Source organism: Jaculus jaculus, chromosome 4, assembly GCF_020740685.1.
Source record: "Jaculus jaculus isolate mJacJac1 chromosome 4, mJacJac1.mat.Y.cur, whole genome shotgun sequence".
Classification (NCBI taxonomy): Eukaryota; Metazoa; Chordata; class Mammalia; order Rodentia; family Dipodidae; genus Jaculus; species Jaculus jaculus.
Window position 1 is genome coordinate 44437749 of NC_059105.1, and position 15740 is coordinate 44453488.

At 38.7% G+C, this 15740-nt stretch overlaps 1 protein-coding gene across 1 annotated transcript in view; it reads left to right on the top strand.

Annotated features, from left to right (window-relative positions):
- The window catches only part of Dnah7 (dynein axonemal heavy chain 7), a 259409-nt gene that overhangs the window by 173365 nt on the left and 70304 nt on the right, over positions 1–15740 (top strand). Inside the window, exons 47-48 of the mRNA XM_045148328.1 lie at positions 3348–3511; positions 13368–13522. Of these exons, the coding sequence (XP_045004263.1) occupies positions 3348–3511; positions 13368–13522 (319 nt within the window). The remainder of the gene's footprint in view (positions 1–3347; positions 3512–13367; positions 13523–15740) is intronic.

Below are 15740 nucleotides of genomic sequence, written 5' to 3' on the forward strand. Positions count from 1 at the left end.
CAGACCTTCACCTATATAGTCACCTACTCTTCACCAACCCCTTTCTAGAGTTCCAAATGCTTTTCACAAAGTGTAAAAACCTCTACTCTCCCAGGTTAATACAACCCCGTACCCACGCCCATCCCCACAAAAGCCTGCACCACAATGAAGGTCATACTTGCACTAGTCTGGTCTACTTATTGAGTAACTGAAACACATGGCAAAGGGATACTGCTGATGGAATTAAGGTTAGTGATAAATGGACTATAAACTAGGAAGCCTATTCTGTATATTTTAATTCTTTTGTTGTTGTTGTTCGTTTGTTTTGTTTGGACTCAAGGTCACACATTGTAGCCCTGACTGACTCACTCAATATGTAGACTAGGCTAGCCTCAAACTTGTGGTAGTCCTCCTGCCTTTGCTTCCTGGGCACTGGAATTACAGGTGTATACCACCATACCCAGCTCTAGGTTATTTTAGAAATCATTGTAGATTATCCTGAAATACATCTTATGAGTAAGAGTAAGGAAATGCTCAAAAAGTGATGGAAATGTGGGAAAACAACAGAGAACTTAGCTTAGAGTACTTCCACTACCAAATTTTGGACAATTACAACATCTCAACAAATAGCAGTGGTAATATAGCATTGATTAAAACATGAAAAGATGAATCTCTATGGATATCATTAATAAATAAATCATGAGTGCTTAACAAAAGGTAAGGAATTTCCTGTGCATCCTAACAGATTAGGCTCCAGAGCAAACTTCACTAGTCACAAAATACATCCCCACAAAAGGTGTCGTATGACAGCACTTGGGAGACAGAGGTAGGAGGATTGCTGAGAGTTCAAGGCCACCCTGAGACTACACAGTGAACTGCATAGTGGACTAGAGTGAGACCCTACCTCAAAACAAACAAACAAACAAACAAGGTGCACTATGAATTGCAAAGGGAAGTGATAGGAGCCAACTTAACAAGGAAAAGCCATAATACAATGTTTCAAACTGTAGCCTTCATTGTTTTAAACTATAGGTGAAATCACTGTATTTCTTTACATGTGCAGTTTGCTGAGCCCTCAGTCCAGTGATGTTCCTGTTTAGACTTTAACATTCCTGGAGTACAACAGGCAACTTGTAGAGGACCCCAATATATCCAACACCCGCGGTCAGCCCTGCTTTGTGTCCATAGAATTATTCACATACTTAATCCTCAAGAAGTGCAAGAAATCTCACTACCCCATCCTGCTTGACATGCGTAAACCGCCTCCTACAGCTCCATCATGCTCCGAGTCTGAAGCATGAAGATACCCTGTGTGGAAGCCTGTCCTGCACTTTGAAGTTATAGAACAAAGAATGAGTTCTTTCATGTACCCAAGTATCTTTGTATCCAACAAACATCCAAATAATCTATAGTCACACATAAAATCATGTCATTTTGAGACAGAAACCTGGGATTAATAAAGTGATAAAAATTAGCACCTTCAGGGCTGGAGGGATGGCTTAGCAGTTAAGGCATTTGCCTGCAAATCCAAAGGACCCAGGTTCAATTCCCCAGGACCCACATTATCCAGATGCGCAAGGGTACACATGTGTCTGGTGTTTGCAGTGGCTGGAGGCCCTGTTGTGCCCGTTTTTTCTCTCTCTTTCCCTGTTAAGTAAATAAATAATATTTCTTAAAATTAGCATCTTCATTTAAATGAATAATTTGAAATCATGTGCCCTGAGGAGATGCAACAGGGAAATAGTGTATTATTTCTGTGATGATCCTGCTAATAGTGCATACTTGAGTTAAATCATAAGGGGACATTGCCCAGCTCCAGATGTGGCACATTCCATATTCTATTAGGTGGCTTATCAAGGTCTGAAGTCATCAACTCTCCCTAACTGTCCGGACCTTTCGTGTACAAAGCCAGAAGAACGTTGGTCCAACCTGTTCAGCAAGAGCTTGAGGGAAATGGTAGTGTCAGCCTAGCTCTCTTGCTAGCGTTGTGGGAAATTTCTGGGAGTGAAGAGACCAGCAGCCAAGTCAGGTGAAGGAGAAGAAGTTTATTCACTCCAGCGGACTGACACTGGGATCACTCCATAATTTATGGTACATGGAGGCACAGCAAGCATGTATTGCAAACGCTTATACATGGCAGTTGAACGAGTGGGTTGCAAAAGATTACAAGGATATAACAGTCTGGCAAACAAAGATTATAATACAGGGAATGTGATAGTTGAAAGTTAGGCCTGCAATAAACTACAAAGTGGGAGGAGGGAACAGTCCCCCCAGTCATTCCCCATCATTCTTTTCTTATCTCATCCTGGGGTATTTCTGCACCAGCAAGTACATGTGTCAGTGACCTCCCATTCCCTCACACCAACACCACCTGTTCACACAGCATCCTCATCAGCCCAAAGGCTCGTACCAATGTCATGCATATTCCTTTTCATTTTGCACCTTTGTTTTGGGCACCTTCATTTTGTCTATTTCTAAAGTATTTTCTAGAGTATTTTCTTTCCAGTCATGTCTTTCACTCTTTCTGAAGCTTTTTGTCCATATCCTGAACTTGAACACCGACTTTGTACTTTCTGAGTGTGAATTTTGTCTATATACTTCCCAGGGCATCCTAACAGATTGTGCCCCAGGTAGGATCGAGCAAACTTCACAATGCTCCCCTGATCCTTGTTGGACCCTATTAATCCTCAAATTGTCCCTCAGCTGGGCATATGAAAGCCAGAAGTAATGTGTACCCTACTGTTTCCATGTATTATAATATTGTATTAAGTTTTTCTGGATATTTAATTTAAAGAAAATATGTTTAAAATAGAGGCTTTCTACTACTTTGTAAAGTTAATCTTTAGAATTACTTTTCCCCAGATACAAAATTCTGACTTTATTGCGTGATTCATCTAGACTTTATCTCACCACTGATTATACTTAATTTTCATTTGAGTGCATAGCTGACCTTCTTAATTACAGTTTTATTTGACAGAAGTCTAATATTCCAATCATTTTTTTCATTTTTTTATTTTTATTTTAGAGAGAGTGAGTGAAAGAGAGAGAGAGAATTGGCATGCCAAGGCTTCAGCCACTGAAATTGAACTCCAGATGCTTGTGCCACCTAGTGGACAAGTCCAACCTTGTGCTTGCTTCACCTTTGTGTGTCTGGCTTATGTGGGATCTACAGAGATTGAACATGGGTCCTTAGGCTTTGCAGGCAAACACCTTAACCTCTAAGCCATCTCTATAACCCCCCAATCATTTTTGAGATAGAGTTTCAATGTAGTTTATTTTCTCAGTGAATCAAGTTATTAAGGAGTTTCCAGAGCACTCATTTGCTAACCTCCTACTCACATCTGTATCTTTCTGTGGCCATTTTACAGAACCAGACTAAGGAGTGGACAGATTTGTGCAAAGGAAGAGCCATCCCCTGCTCAGACGATTATTCTCTTATGGGCACCCTGGGAGAAGCTGTGACAATTCGAGCTTGGAATATTGCCGGTTTACCTTCTGACTCATTTTCAATTGATAATGGGATCATCATAATGTAAGGAAAAATTCTCAGACGTGACCTTTATTATCTAACCAGTAGATATATTTATTTGCAAACCTTTTAACATTTTGAGGTAGTAAACTTTTACAATATTGAAATGTTTGTCAATCAGCTGAATTAAGTATGAATACTTAACTTCTGCTAATACTGGAATAGTTCAGTAATGGAGATAGTAGTAAACAAACAAAACGTTTTTAGATGATTTTGTTTAATTTTAAATCAACTTTTTAGAAAGTAGAGGGAAAACTCTGTAAATTTTCATTCTCACACAATATGAAGTTCTGTTATTATGTGTCAATAAATGTGTAGCAGAAGAGGTTATTCCAATTCTGTCCTCGTCCCTGGTACAGGACAAATTTGAGTCATGTAGCTAATTTATTTCTTGGTCATGGGCTGGCCAGGGCTTTCAAGACAGTGGCTACTCTTTCTGGAATCCCCTAGTTGATAGATAATCCCACAGAGACTGGGCTGGGAGAATACCAGAGCCTTGTCCAGCCACACCCTCTCCTACAAGTCTCAGCTATCTGAAGTGAAGGGCTTCAGCTTTTCCCAATGTGAGGACAAATCTTATTTTACTTCCAAGCTCACGTTGCTATAGGCCTTTTAGGACAGGGCAATCTTAAGGAGAGCTAGTACATTAGGAACAGCACAGGTATTTCCTGTCATCAGTAAGAAACAGTCAGTTCTGTGTTTTAGACCTATTTTGATGAGTTGTTAGATAACTACAGGGGAAAAAAAAAACCTGAAATGTTGGTACTTCAGGTAAAAATGGCTGAAGTATGAATGCAAGTTCTTAAAATAGAAATGTCTAGTAAATATGATGACTACTCTTAGTTTTTGGTAAGTGGAATGTATAAAAATCATCAGATAAGTTAAAACTCTGGCATCCTGTTTTTGCTGCTCAATAAATTATTCTGGTTTTGATTTCTTTTGCACTTATCTACTGAATTGTTCCACAAGGCTTGACTTGTACAATTTGATTAAACATTAACGGAGATATGATCTGATGAAATCACTTTGAGGGAGTACAAGGAATAGTTACTGCTGCTAGGACTTAGTCTCTGTAGTTGAGCCCTGAAGTAAGTACAAGGCTTTCTGGTAACTAAGGCAGAGCCAAAAACAAAAAAAAACCTGTGCCAAATATTTCTCATTTAACTGAGCAAATTTTACTTAGTGATACTAAATGATCTATGAACTAAATTATTTTATGGATTTAGAGAAAACATTATGAAGTTTATCTTTTAGAGATTACAATGAAGCTCTCCAATAACTAATACAGAAATTAATTAAAGAATTAAATGTGATAAATATGTGTATTAGCTTACAACAAAATAGGACATTTTTACAAGTACAAAATGGGATCTGGTTAATTGTTGAATTACTTAACATGGAAAGTATATATGGTTTAATGTGGAATATACTTTAGAGGGTTACATAGATGAGAAATTTCTCCCAACCATGTACTAATGAGCCCAACTCTGCTTAGCTTCTGAGACCAAATGAGACTGGGTATGCTCAGGGTTATATGGCCATAGAAAGAAGTTTATTTCATGTATTTGTTTATTTGTAGTGCTAGGAATCAAACCCAGTTCTTGGGCATGCTAGGCAAGTACTCTACCACTGAGCTACATCTCCAACTCAGAGAAATTTATGAACTTTAGAAGTTCAACTTTAACTCCATTTTTGTTCATTTGGGTCAATCAACTTGAGCATGAAGTGTAGGCAGAATTGTGTTGATTTTGTTATCATTGTTGCTATTGTTTTCATCTCAGAACGCAGCGGTCACATCCTGTACCATAATAGCTTTGTCTTCTGTGTTTTTATTTTCAATTTATGTGCTTTTCTTTCCCGCTTGCTTGCTTGCTTGCTTGCTTGCTTTTTCTTTTTTTTTTTTTTTTTTTTTTGTTAGTTTTTCAAGGTAGGGTTTCACTCCAGCTCAGGCTGACCTAGAATTCACTATGTAGTCTCAAAGTGGCCTTGAACTCACGGTGATCCCCCTACCTCTGCCTCCCAAGTGCTGGGATTAAAGGCGTGCGCCACCACGCCCGGCTTGTGCTTTTCTTTCACCCAGCAAAGATAACCATTGATGGCAAGATTTTATCGTATTTCTGACAACAAATGTGCCCTTTTGCATCCAATAATATCTCATCAGTAACAGGACCAATTAATATTTCTGCTTTTAAGATTCCAAAAACTTCAATGATTATTATTCAAGACCAAGTATATACACATACGTACATCAGAAGTGATAGAGGTGTAAATTTTTTTAATAAGTCATAACCCTGACATATTTGCTATCCACTTAGGCTAACTTCACTAAGAAGGAAATAACCACATTGTTTACTCCTAGTTTCTTGGGTCATTGTGTTTTGAAAATCTCTTCTGAGAGGCTTCAGTAAATAGGCTTTACAGGATCCTTTGATGTATTAGGTAAATGTCTCACTTACTTGCGTAGTGTCTCCTTCCATTGCCCAGAGATACTTGCCTGGCAATGATAATACCTAATACTGGGCACTTACTGAGGTCCTAATCCTGTGTTAAGTGTTTTATATACCAGGTGAGAAAGGCATTGACTAGTTAGAAGAATCTATAAAAATTGCACAATTTGGAATATGATTAACTTTTAGGTTATTGGCACCTAAAAGTGTTGAACTTCAAATGTTAATGATAACATTGACAGGAATTGGATTGTGTCTGACCATGTCTTGGGTAAAGGACAAGTACTTGTTTAGCTGCTCGGTCAAGTGCAAGCCTCTGTTTAGCTCGGCTTGGTAAAGAAGCAGGTTTTCATTGCTATGGGAGAGACATTTGATTTATTTCAGTGGCTGTAATGACTGAAAACACCAACGTTTCCTTGTTTGTCTTTCATTTGTATGTGTGTTTCGGGAAGAAGAGAGCAAAACTCAAGGGCACCGCTCTGTACATTCAGATCCCGTGTCCTTCCCCACAGAGTGACGTGGCTATGCATCCCACGATTAGAGACTATTTTTCAAAATCCCCCAAAGAGCGCCAAACAGCAATTCTTTTTGCACAATAACCAAAGACCAAATTTGTCAAAACCTGAAACAGTGAGTACTCTACAAATTCAGTTTCCGTTTGGAAACTATTGGTTTTTGAAGCATTTATAGATCCAAGAATGTTGGATGGGGGCCAGGCATGGTGGTGCACACCTTTAATCCCAGTACTCAGGAGGCAGAGATAGGAGGATTGCCATGAGTTCAAGGCCACCCTGAGACTACATAGTGAATTCCAGGTCAGCCTGGGCTATGGTGAAACCCCTACCTCGAAAAACAAAATAAATAAATAAATAAAAGAATGTTGGATGGAGGAAGTAAGAGGAAGATTATGAGAAGAGAAAACAATATCAAGTCAAAAATAATACCAAAGAATGATAGAAAAGAATTAAGAAAGTAGCATGCTTGTTCAATTTGAATTTGTGCTTTGTTTTCATTCAAGAGTGAAGCTACTTATTAAAACTTGTTACATACTGCCTTCCACAGTAACTGTTGGGATAGTTGTTCCAAAAAACTAGGATTTCTTTATCTACCTTGAAGAAAATTCTTTGAAATTTTATTGATCTGATATCCTATGGAATTCTGGTTTTTAGAAACAAATATATTTTGCTCCTTAACTATATTGAAATATATTTCAAATCTATTGAAATCATATTTTCCTGTCCTTAGATATAAAGGATAGCACATCAAGAGTATTGTTTGGTGAAAATAAGCTAGATGTAATGACAATATAACTGGATATAGAAATCTGTATGTAATTACACAGCCACACCTACTCACACAATCTGGGATAAGAGGCTATCCAATTTTTTAGGTTCTAAATATGAGTGACAGCATACCATGCTTATCTTCCTGCCTTGTTTCACGACGATTTCCATTCTATCTATGTTGCCTTAAGTAATAAGATTTTGTCCTCCTGGCTAAATGATATCCAGCATATGTATGCAGCGCATTTCCGTTAGTCATCATCACTTGATAGACAGTTGGGGTTTTCTTTCCTTGGCTATTGTGAATCGTGTGGTGATAAACATGGGAGTGCAGATATCTCTTCAACATCTGTATTCATTTCTTTTGACTATGTACCCAAAAGTGTGATTACTAGGTCATATGATAGTTCTATTTTTAACTTTTTGAGGAACCTGAGTATTGCTTTCCATAATGGCTGTGCTGATTTACATTTCTACCAACAGAATGCAAGGCCCCTTATCTCAAGGACTTGCTGTCTTTTGTCTTTTGATAAAAACATTTTTACTGTGGTGAGGCGAGGTGATGTCTCATTGTGTCTAAGTCTAATAAGTGTACCCACTTATCAACCTTTTCCCTCTACTCTCCCTAGATACCAGTAATCACCATTCTAAGAGGATATCCAAGTCTAGGCATATCTCTGAATACATAAGACAGTGATGGGATGAACTGACCATTCAGGTCTTCTTGGTGCGGGTAGGTGGGAGTCATAGAAACCCAGAAACCTCCTTGACATTCTCATGTCCCACAGTTAACCACGTGGTCCAAGTCTTGCTCCCCACCACCAAGAACTGAGCCTCCTATCACCACACCCCCACAGCCTGAGCTCCTTGTTGCTTTAACTTCTTGGTGGCAAAGGCCCTCCTATCTCAACAGTCTTGTGGCCCACCCAGTCACTTTAGCATGGTGTTCCTGGGGACAAGGAATTGATCATGGCACATTTTCTCATTCTTAAAGTAGCTCATCCTAAGCAGCAGCCCCCCATCCTGCCAAGATAGCTCTTGGCTATATAGCACAAGAGATGGTGAGTCATGCTGCAGAACTCCCGAACCTCAGCTGCCATGCAGGTGCCACGCTCAGACCAAACCCCTGCCCTGGATTTAAAGCTTCTGGGAACTGTGGGTGTGATCTGAGGCTATTACTGTGGATGTGTGCTGATCCATGGGCTATCTGTACTCTCCGGGCTCATCTTGTACTTAAGGTGCCCCAGTTCTACTCCCCCAAAGTAGCTGGGGTTGGAGTTGTGGGCTGCTCTGTAGTTTTTCCTTCACAGCCCTCATTACAAGTCCTGGGGTTTGTCCTGTCTTCATTTACTCAGAGGGGGGTTTCTCCTTTATTGCCCTGACTTCTCACTTGCATTCTCCCATCTTACCCTGGTACACCTTAGTTTAATTTTTCAAAATGCTTTCCTCTCTGTTAACTGCATGTTAGGATATTGAAACACTTCTCTGTGTTTTCTTCAAACATTTGCTTTCGATACTCCACCTCAGAGGTTTTTCATGCTGATCACTGCTGAGTCAGTTTCGGGTTCTTATTTTTAGCACTAGACATGGCCAGAGTTTCCTTGAAAGCTCTTGATGCTCGTTAGCATGTGAAATTACCTGGATATTTAAAGACACATTTGTGTCGGTTTCCTAAAGAAGACCAAAAAAAAAAAGTCCAAAAGAGGACTGGAAATATGGCTCAGCGGTTAATACAATTGCCTGCATAGCCCAGCTACTGGGGTTCGGTTTACCTGTACCCACATAAGCCAGATGCACAAAGTACTGCTTGCATCTGGGGTTCGTTTGCGGTGGCCAAAGTCTCTAGCACACCCATACACACACATACAATCTCTGTATATCTGTCTGCTTGCAAATAGATAAATATTTTTTTAAAAATTTATTTGAACAAAGAAGTCCAAGGGAATCAAGGTATACTGTTTTTTGTCTTGGTATTGTCCAAATTTGGCCCATTTTATGTTCATCTGTCAAATTCCCTAAGTCTCTGTTATCTTGTTTTTGCTATGGCTCTCACACAGTGGAATTTTTATTATAGATGTTACATTTTTTTTTAATTTTTTTTAATTTATTTGAGAGTGACAGACACAGAGAGAAGGACAGATAGAGGGAGAGAGAGAATGGGTGTGCCAGGGCTTCCAGCCTCTGCAAACGAACTCCAGACGCGTGCGCCCCCTTGTGCATCTGGCTAACGTGGGACCTGGGGAACCGAGCCTCGAACCGGGGTCCTTAGGCTTCACAGGCAAGCGTTTAACCGCTAAGCCATCTCTCCAGCCCAAGATGTTACATTTTTTTTAATTCTAAAATTTCCGTTTGGTTTAATCTTAAATTTTTTTTTTTTTTTTTTTTTTTTTTTTTTGCTTAGAATATCTTCTCCTTTTCCATTTCTTCAAAAAACATTCACCTTTCTCTCATACGTGACTTTTGTAATATTTGCTCTGAAGTTGTTTTTCTTTTCTGATAATTCCAATGTTTACCTGCTTGTTCATTGTTCAACCATATTCTGGTTCTTTGAATGTCAAGTAATTTTTAAAAGATATTTTACTTATTTGCTTGAGAGACATAGAGAAGCAGAAAGAGAGGGAGAGAATGGGCATGCCAGGGACTCTAGTCCCTGCAGACAAGCTCCAAATGCATGTGCCACCTTGTGCATCTATCTGGCTTATGTGGGTACTGTGGAATTGAACTGGAGTCCTTATACTTTGCAGGCAAGCATCTTAACTGCTAAGGTGTGTCTCTATCCCTCAAGTAATTTTTTTTTTTTCTAGCCCAGGCTGACCTGGAATTCACTATGTAGTCTCAGGGTAGCCTCGAACTCACAGCAATTCTCCTACCTCTGCCTCCTGAGTGCTATGATTAAAGGTGTGCGCCGCCACACCCAGCTTACCTCAAGTAATTTTTGACTACACTTTGGAATTTGTGAATCTGAAACTCTAGCCCTGGTAGAATCTACTGGATAAGATTTATTTTTGGTTTAGCAGTAAAGGACTCAACTTCTGTCTTTCCCTTAACTGTGATGTTTTCTGATCTGTTCTGATTTGAAGGCCTTTGGTGTGCTGCTTAGTGACATTACTCAGAGGTTAGTCTGGGACTTGAGTTTCTTTCACAGCTCAAAGTCTTGATATAAGAGACAGAAAGTAACACAGAGCATGGAGTTTCCCCCCTCCCCCATGATCTCTGGCTCACACATTGTCATTTCTCTACTTTGAGGTTTTTTTTATTTTCTGTGTCTGCTATGTAATGACCCTGTTAAACCTGAAGATAAAAAGGAAGAAAAAAGAAGCCAAAATACTTATCATCTCCCTGTTGATCATTCTTAAGTTTTGACTATCATTCACTTGTTGTTATTCATGTCTTAGGATCTGAAAGTCAGTGCCTTCCGTATTTTTCACAGAATTTTTAAGTAATCCATAAAAGATCTAGGTTAGAATGGGCTTAGTTTACCTTGATTAGCATCAAAAGTTCTTTTCTGTTACTTTTAAGTAAGATCCATTAGTCTAGTATTTTCTAGGCAGGAATAACCTCTTACAGCATTGAAGTTCTTTGAAAGATTTAATTTGTGTGCTGGGCACAAAACATCTTTGCTATTTCAAATTAGTAAGTTATTAAATAAAAACTTTATATTTGACCTAAAGAAAAAAATAATCAAGAATGAGAATAGAGTGATTCTTCCCTGAAAGGACTACACATTTTAGTTGAATGATGCAGTTAAGCAATAAAACAAATACTTAAAAAAGAAATTATAGAATTACCATAATATAATACTATGAGTCTATGAAAGTACCATTAATGTACTATGAATGAATTGCTAACGATGTTCAAAGAAACAAGAGAGATCAAGAAAGGCTTTTGGGCTACATGGCCTTTGAGCTGACCTTGAAACATGAGTAGGGCTTGAGCATGTAAAGCTGGAGAAGAAATGCATTTTGGACAAAGAAACAGCATGAACCTGAGTTTCATGACAAAAAAGAATCTGGGAGCAACAGAAAAACATGTGATTCATTTTGTTTCCAACCTAAAAAACAATTCTAAAATGTGACACAATGAAAACTTTTATTTATTTATAACTTTTATTTCTTTGTAGTTTCCTTTTATGTCTCTTACTTTCTCTTTTCTTTCTAAATAAATGTTATGACTTGCAATGTGCCCCTCCCCTCCCAGTTTGTTCATGTTGAAGCCATAGCCTATAATGTGATTGTTTTTGGAGCCATCTTTAAGGTTAGAAGAGATGATAAGGTCAGAAACCTCCAAAATTAGTGCTCTTATAGGATGAGAGACAGCCAGGGGCCTGCACAGAGAAGAGGTATGTGGAGACAAACTGAGATGTCAGCTGTTCACAAACCAAGGAGAAAGACCTCTCAGCAGAAAACAACTATGCTGAGATCTGAGCTTTCAGGCTTCAAATGTGTGAAAAACACCTGGTTAAGCTCCCCAGTCCATAATGTTTGTTATGGTGGCCAAGTACACTAATGCATTCTATAACACTGATTGTTATAGTCAGCTCCAGGTTGCTAGGACAAATATCCAACCAGACACAATTTATGGGAGGAATGGGTTTATTTCAGCTTATATACCCATGGGTAAATTGCACCAAGGCAGAGGAAGCTGGCTTCCTTTCACAGATCCAAGCAAGAGAGAAACCAACAGCCAGCAAACACCAAAAAGCAAGCAAGAACCACCAGAGCTCAAACTGCTGTCTCTGCAACTTAGTGCTAGAATTAGATACACCCCCAGTGATGCACCCCCTCCAGCAGGCTGATGGAGACTTGATCAGGAAGTTTAACCTTAATTAAAAATACCTAAGACTTTGGCCTGGAGAGATGGCTTAGCAGTTAAGACACTTGCCTGTGAAGCCTAAGGACCCAGGTTTGAATCCCCAGAGCCTATGTAAGCAAGATGTACATGGTGGCACATACATCTGGAGTTTGTTTGCAGTAGCTGGTGGTCCTGGTATGCCCATTCTCCCCCCCCTCTCTCTGTGTCTCTCTCTCTCTCTCTTTCTCTCTCTCTCTGTCTCTCTCTCTCTCTCATAAGTAAATAAAAATTTAAAAACATACTTGAGACTATGGGGACATACATTCACTTCAATCCACCACACTGATATAAAGATCAAGGCTATCTTTCTTACCACTGAAGTTATGTGTTTACATCAGGTAGAAATTTATATGTAGCTCTTTTTTTGGAAGACAAGTTATCCAACGACATTTTTAAGGCACTTTGAATAAGAGTGAATTGAATATTGTCCTGTTTCATCCCCATCTCCTATTTTTCCTCCTGATTTTTTAATGTTCTTCTGCATGAATTTTCCTTCCTCATTGTTAAAGTAGTATGACAATGTTTTGAAGAAAACAGGATTGAAGCTTGTGCTTATCAAAACATCTAAGATAATTTTAATGCTAGTTACATTCTATACCACTTTGTGCATCTAGCTTTACATGGATACTGGGGAATTGAACCCTGGGCTGTCAGGCTTTATAAGAAAATGGCTGTAACCACTGAGGCCCTGCTTTTTATCTTTGCTTTAGCATTGTGTTTTTATGGGGAGAAGGGAAAGGAAAGGAGCAAGGTCCAACCCTTTCCTTTTTCTTGCACAAATGGCAACAGATAGAAGCAAAGGAAGTGATGTCTCTAATCACATGATTAATTGATTCCAGGACCTAGTAGAGAACTAGAGTGCCTAATTTCCAGTCCATCTGTTGATGGTTGTCCTTGTGGTTTAATATTTTGAGGAATAAATATATTCAGACATGTAAGTTAGCACTTAGAAATTGTAATTTTTCCAAAAGGAGTAAAAGATTTTATATTGACTTTGTGGATTTTTTTTAAGGGAAAGCAAGCAAACTTTCACTGAAAGTAAAGGAAAGCTCTTGTGATAGAGAGGGCCCTAGAAAAATGGGTGGTCCTGCCGGATGGTTTTTGTAGTTACTGTTCTAGTAGCTTGCTCAATGTTAATATATCTGTTTCAAGAACATAATTTCTCATAATGTCTGAAATAGTACCAATAAAAAATAAACTTTCAGTAATGCATACACGGTTGAATAGTGCAGAAACAAGTCATGGTTTGACCATAATCAACTATCTCCTTGCTTTCAGGAATGCAAGAAGGTGGCCTCTGATGATAGATCCTCAGGGTCAGGCTAATAAGTGGATCAAGAACATGGAGAAAACCAACAGTCTTCAGCTAATTAAACTGAATGATCCTGACTATGTCAGGACTCTGGAAAATTGCATCCAGTTTGGTACTCCTGGTATGTGGGTGAATAACATGTAGATTGTGGGACTGCCTGGAGAGGTCTCAGTGGACACAAAGCCATGTAGATTGTTTTCTGTAAACACATCTGTGTCAGACTCATCGTAAGGGATGGCTTCATTTCTCTTTGTCATCATTTACTGATGATCAAATAAGACCTCATCCCCACCAGAGTATCACCCTTCAGGAGACAAGAAAGTTCCTTGGTCACAAAATGCATTCAAGATGCTGCCTCTTATTTTGTTATGTTAATTTTCTGTTGCTTGCCTTTTGTTAGCTTTCATTATGACTCCACTTCTGTAGTGAAAAGGACCACTTGATGTGCCAACCACAATTTAACACAATCGTCGCCCAATTTTCTCTGGGGTGATGTTACAAAAGTGGCACACAAAGAGAATAGGTTTTATATGACTAACTCATGTCTGCTGTTTACTGCGGATGGATTAGTAAAGTCAGCTCTTACACAGATGTGTATATCATGTTTGTCCAAACAAAACCCAGAATGCTTACGTTTTGAGTTAATTGAGCATATATATAACTGCATTTTAAAATATGGGTAATTTTGACCAGTCAATATAAGTACCTATGAAACTATAACATATTTTTAATTTTTTTATTTATTTATGAGAGAGAGAGAGAGAATGGGTGTGTCAGGGCATCCAGCAACTGCAAACAAAATCCAGATGCATGCGGCACCTTGTGCATCTAGCTTACGTGGATCCTGGGGAATTGAACCTAGGTCCTTTGGCTTTGCAGGCAAGCATCTTAACCACTAAACCATCTCTTCAGCCTGAAACTATAACGTATTTAATCCCAAGGCAAGTGCAGCAAGCCCCTCTCACTATAGAGCTACTAGAACATGGAAGACTTATAATAAACACACTAGCAATCTTGCAGACATCTTATGTTTTCATATTAATAAGGAACTAATTTTTACATATTACTTACAATTTGGAGCTTTGTTAGCATAAACATGAAATGAAAAACATCTGAATTTATTTATAAGATGGTGTGTTTATGTAATGGATACACAGACATATATGCACACATATTTCATTCCTTGAGTGTTCTTGAAAGTTTAGGTATTTTATGTTGACATGTAAAAGCTATACACATGTATGAGGGACTGCATTATGCTTTCATATATGCATCCATTGCTTAAGGGTCAAATTGGGGAAAACAAATGTATTTCTTCAAGCAGTTATCATTTTTATGTGGACCAAACATCTGATATGCAGATTCTAGCTAGGAATATCTATAAGCTTGTATATAAAGGGGGGGATAAATGTGGTAAAACTTAATAATTCTGGAGTGGTAACCAAGAACCATTATAAAGAGAATAGTAGGAAGATGGATGAAAGAAGGGTAGAAGGATGCATGTGTCATGTAAACAGAAGAGGGAAGGATATTAGGAGGGAGAGAGGAATAGGGTAAGAGGGGAGAAAATTTTGTGTATGGGTGGGGGTTGCAGGCTGGAGGGATGGCTCAGCAGGTAAGGCATTTGCCTGCAAAGCCAAAGGACCTAGGCTTGATACCCCAGAACTCATGTTAGCCAGATGCACAAGGTGGCGCATGTATCTGGAGTTTGTTTGCAGTGGCTGGAGACCCTGGTGAGCCCATTCTCTCTCTCCCTGTCTCTGCCTTTTTCTCTCCCTCTTTCCCTGTCAAATAAATAAATAAATAAAAATAAAGGATTTTTAAAACATTTGTGGGGAAAGAAAGGTGACAGGAATCAACTAAAACTGTAATTGAAAATGCCACAATGAATGATACCTGAACCTCTATATGCTAAATAAAATAATTAAATTTTTAAAACAACAGCTGGGTATGGTGGCATACAACTTTAATCCTAGTACTCACAAGGTCTAGGTAGGAGGATCACTGTGAGTTTGAGGCCAGCCTGAGGCTACATACTGAATTCCAGGTCAACCTGGGCTACAGCAAGACCCTACCTCAAAAAAATAAACAAAAAACAGACAAATAATAGTAACAATAAGTCAGAGGAATCAGGGAAGACTTCTTGAAAGAACTGGCACCTGAAATTCTTTCAGTAATTAAAATGACTTAATTTCATGTGAATATTTAAATTTTTGGTATAACAAGAAATAAATGATAATTGAACATCTGTCACCTTCTTGGCATTTTGGAAATTTCTCTCATCTCAGCCACATGCCTTGATGTTAATTAAATTTCATGATTTCTGGGGACGGAAACAT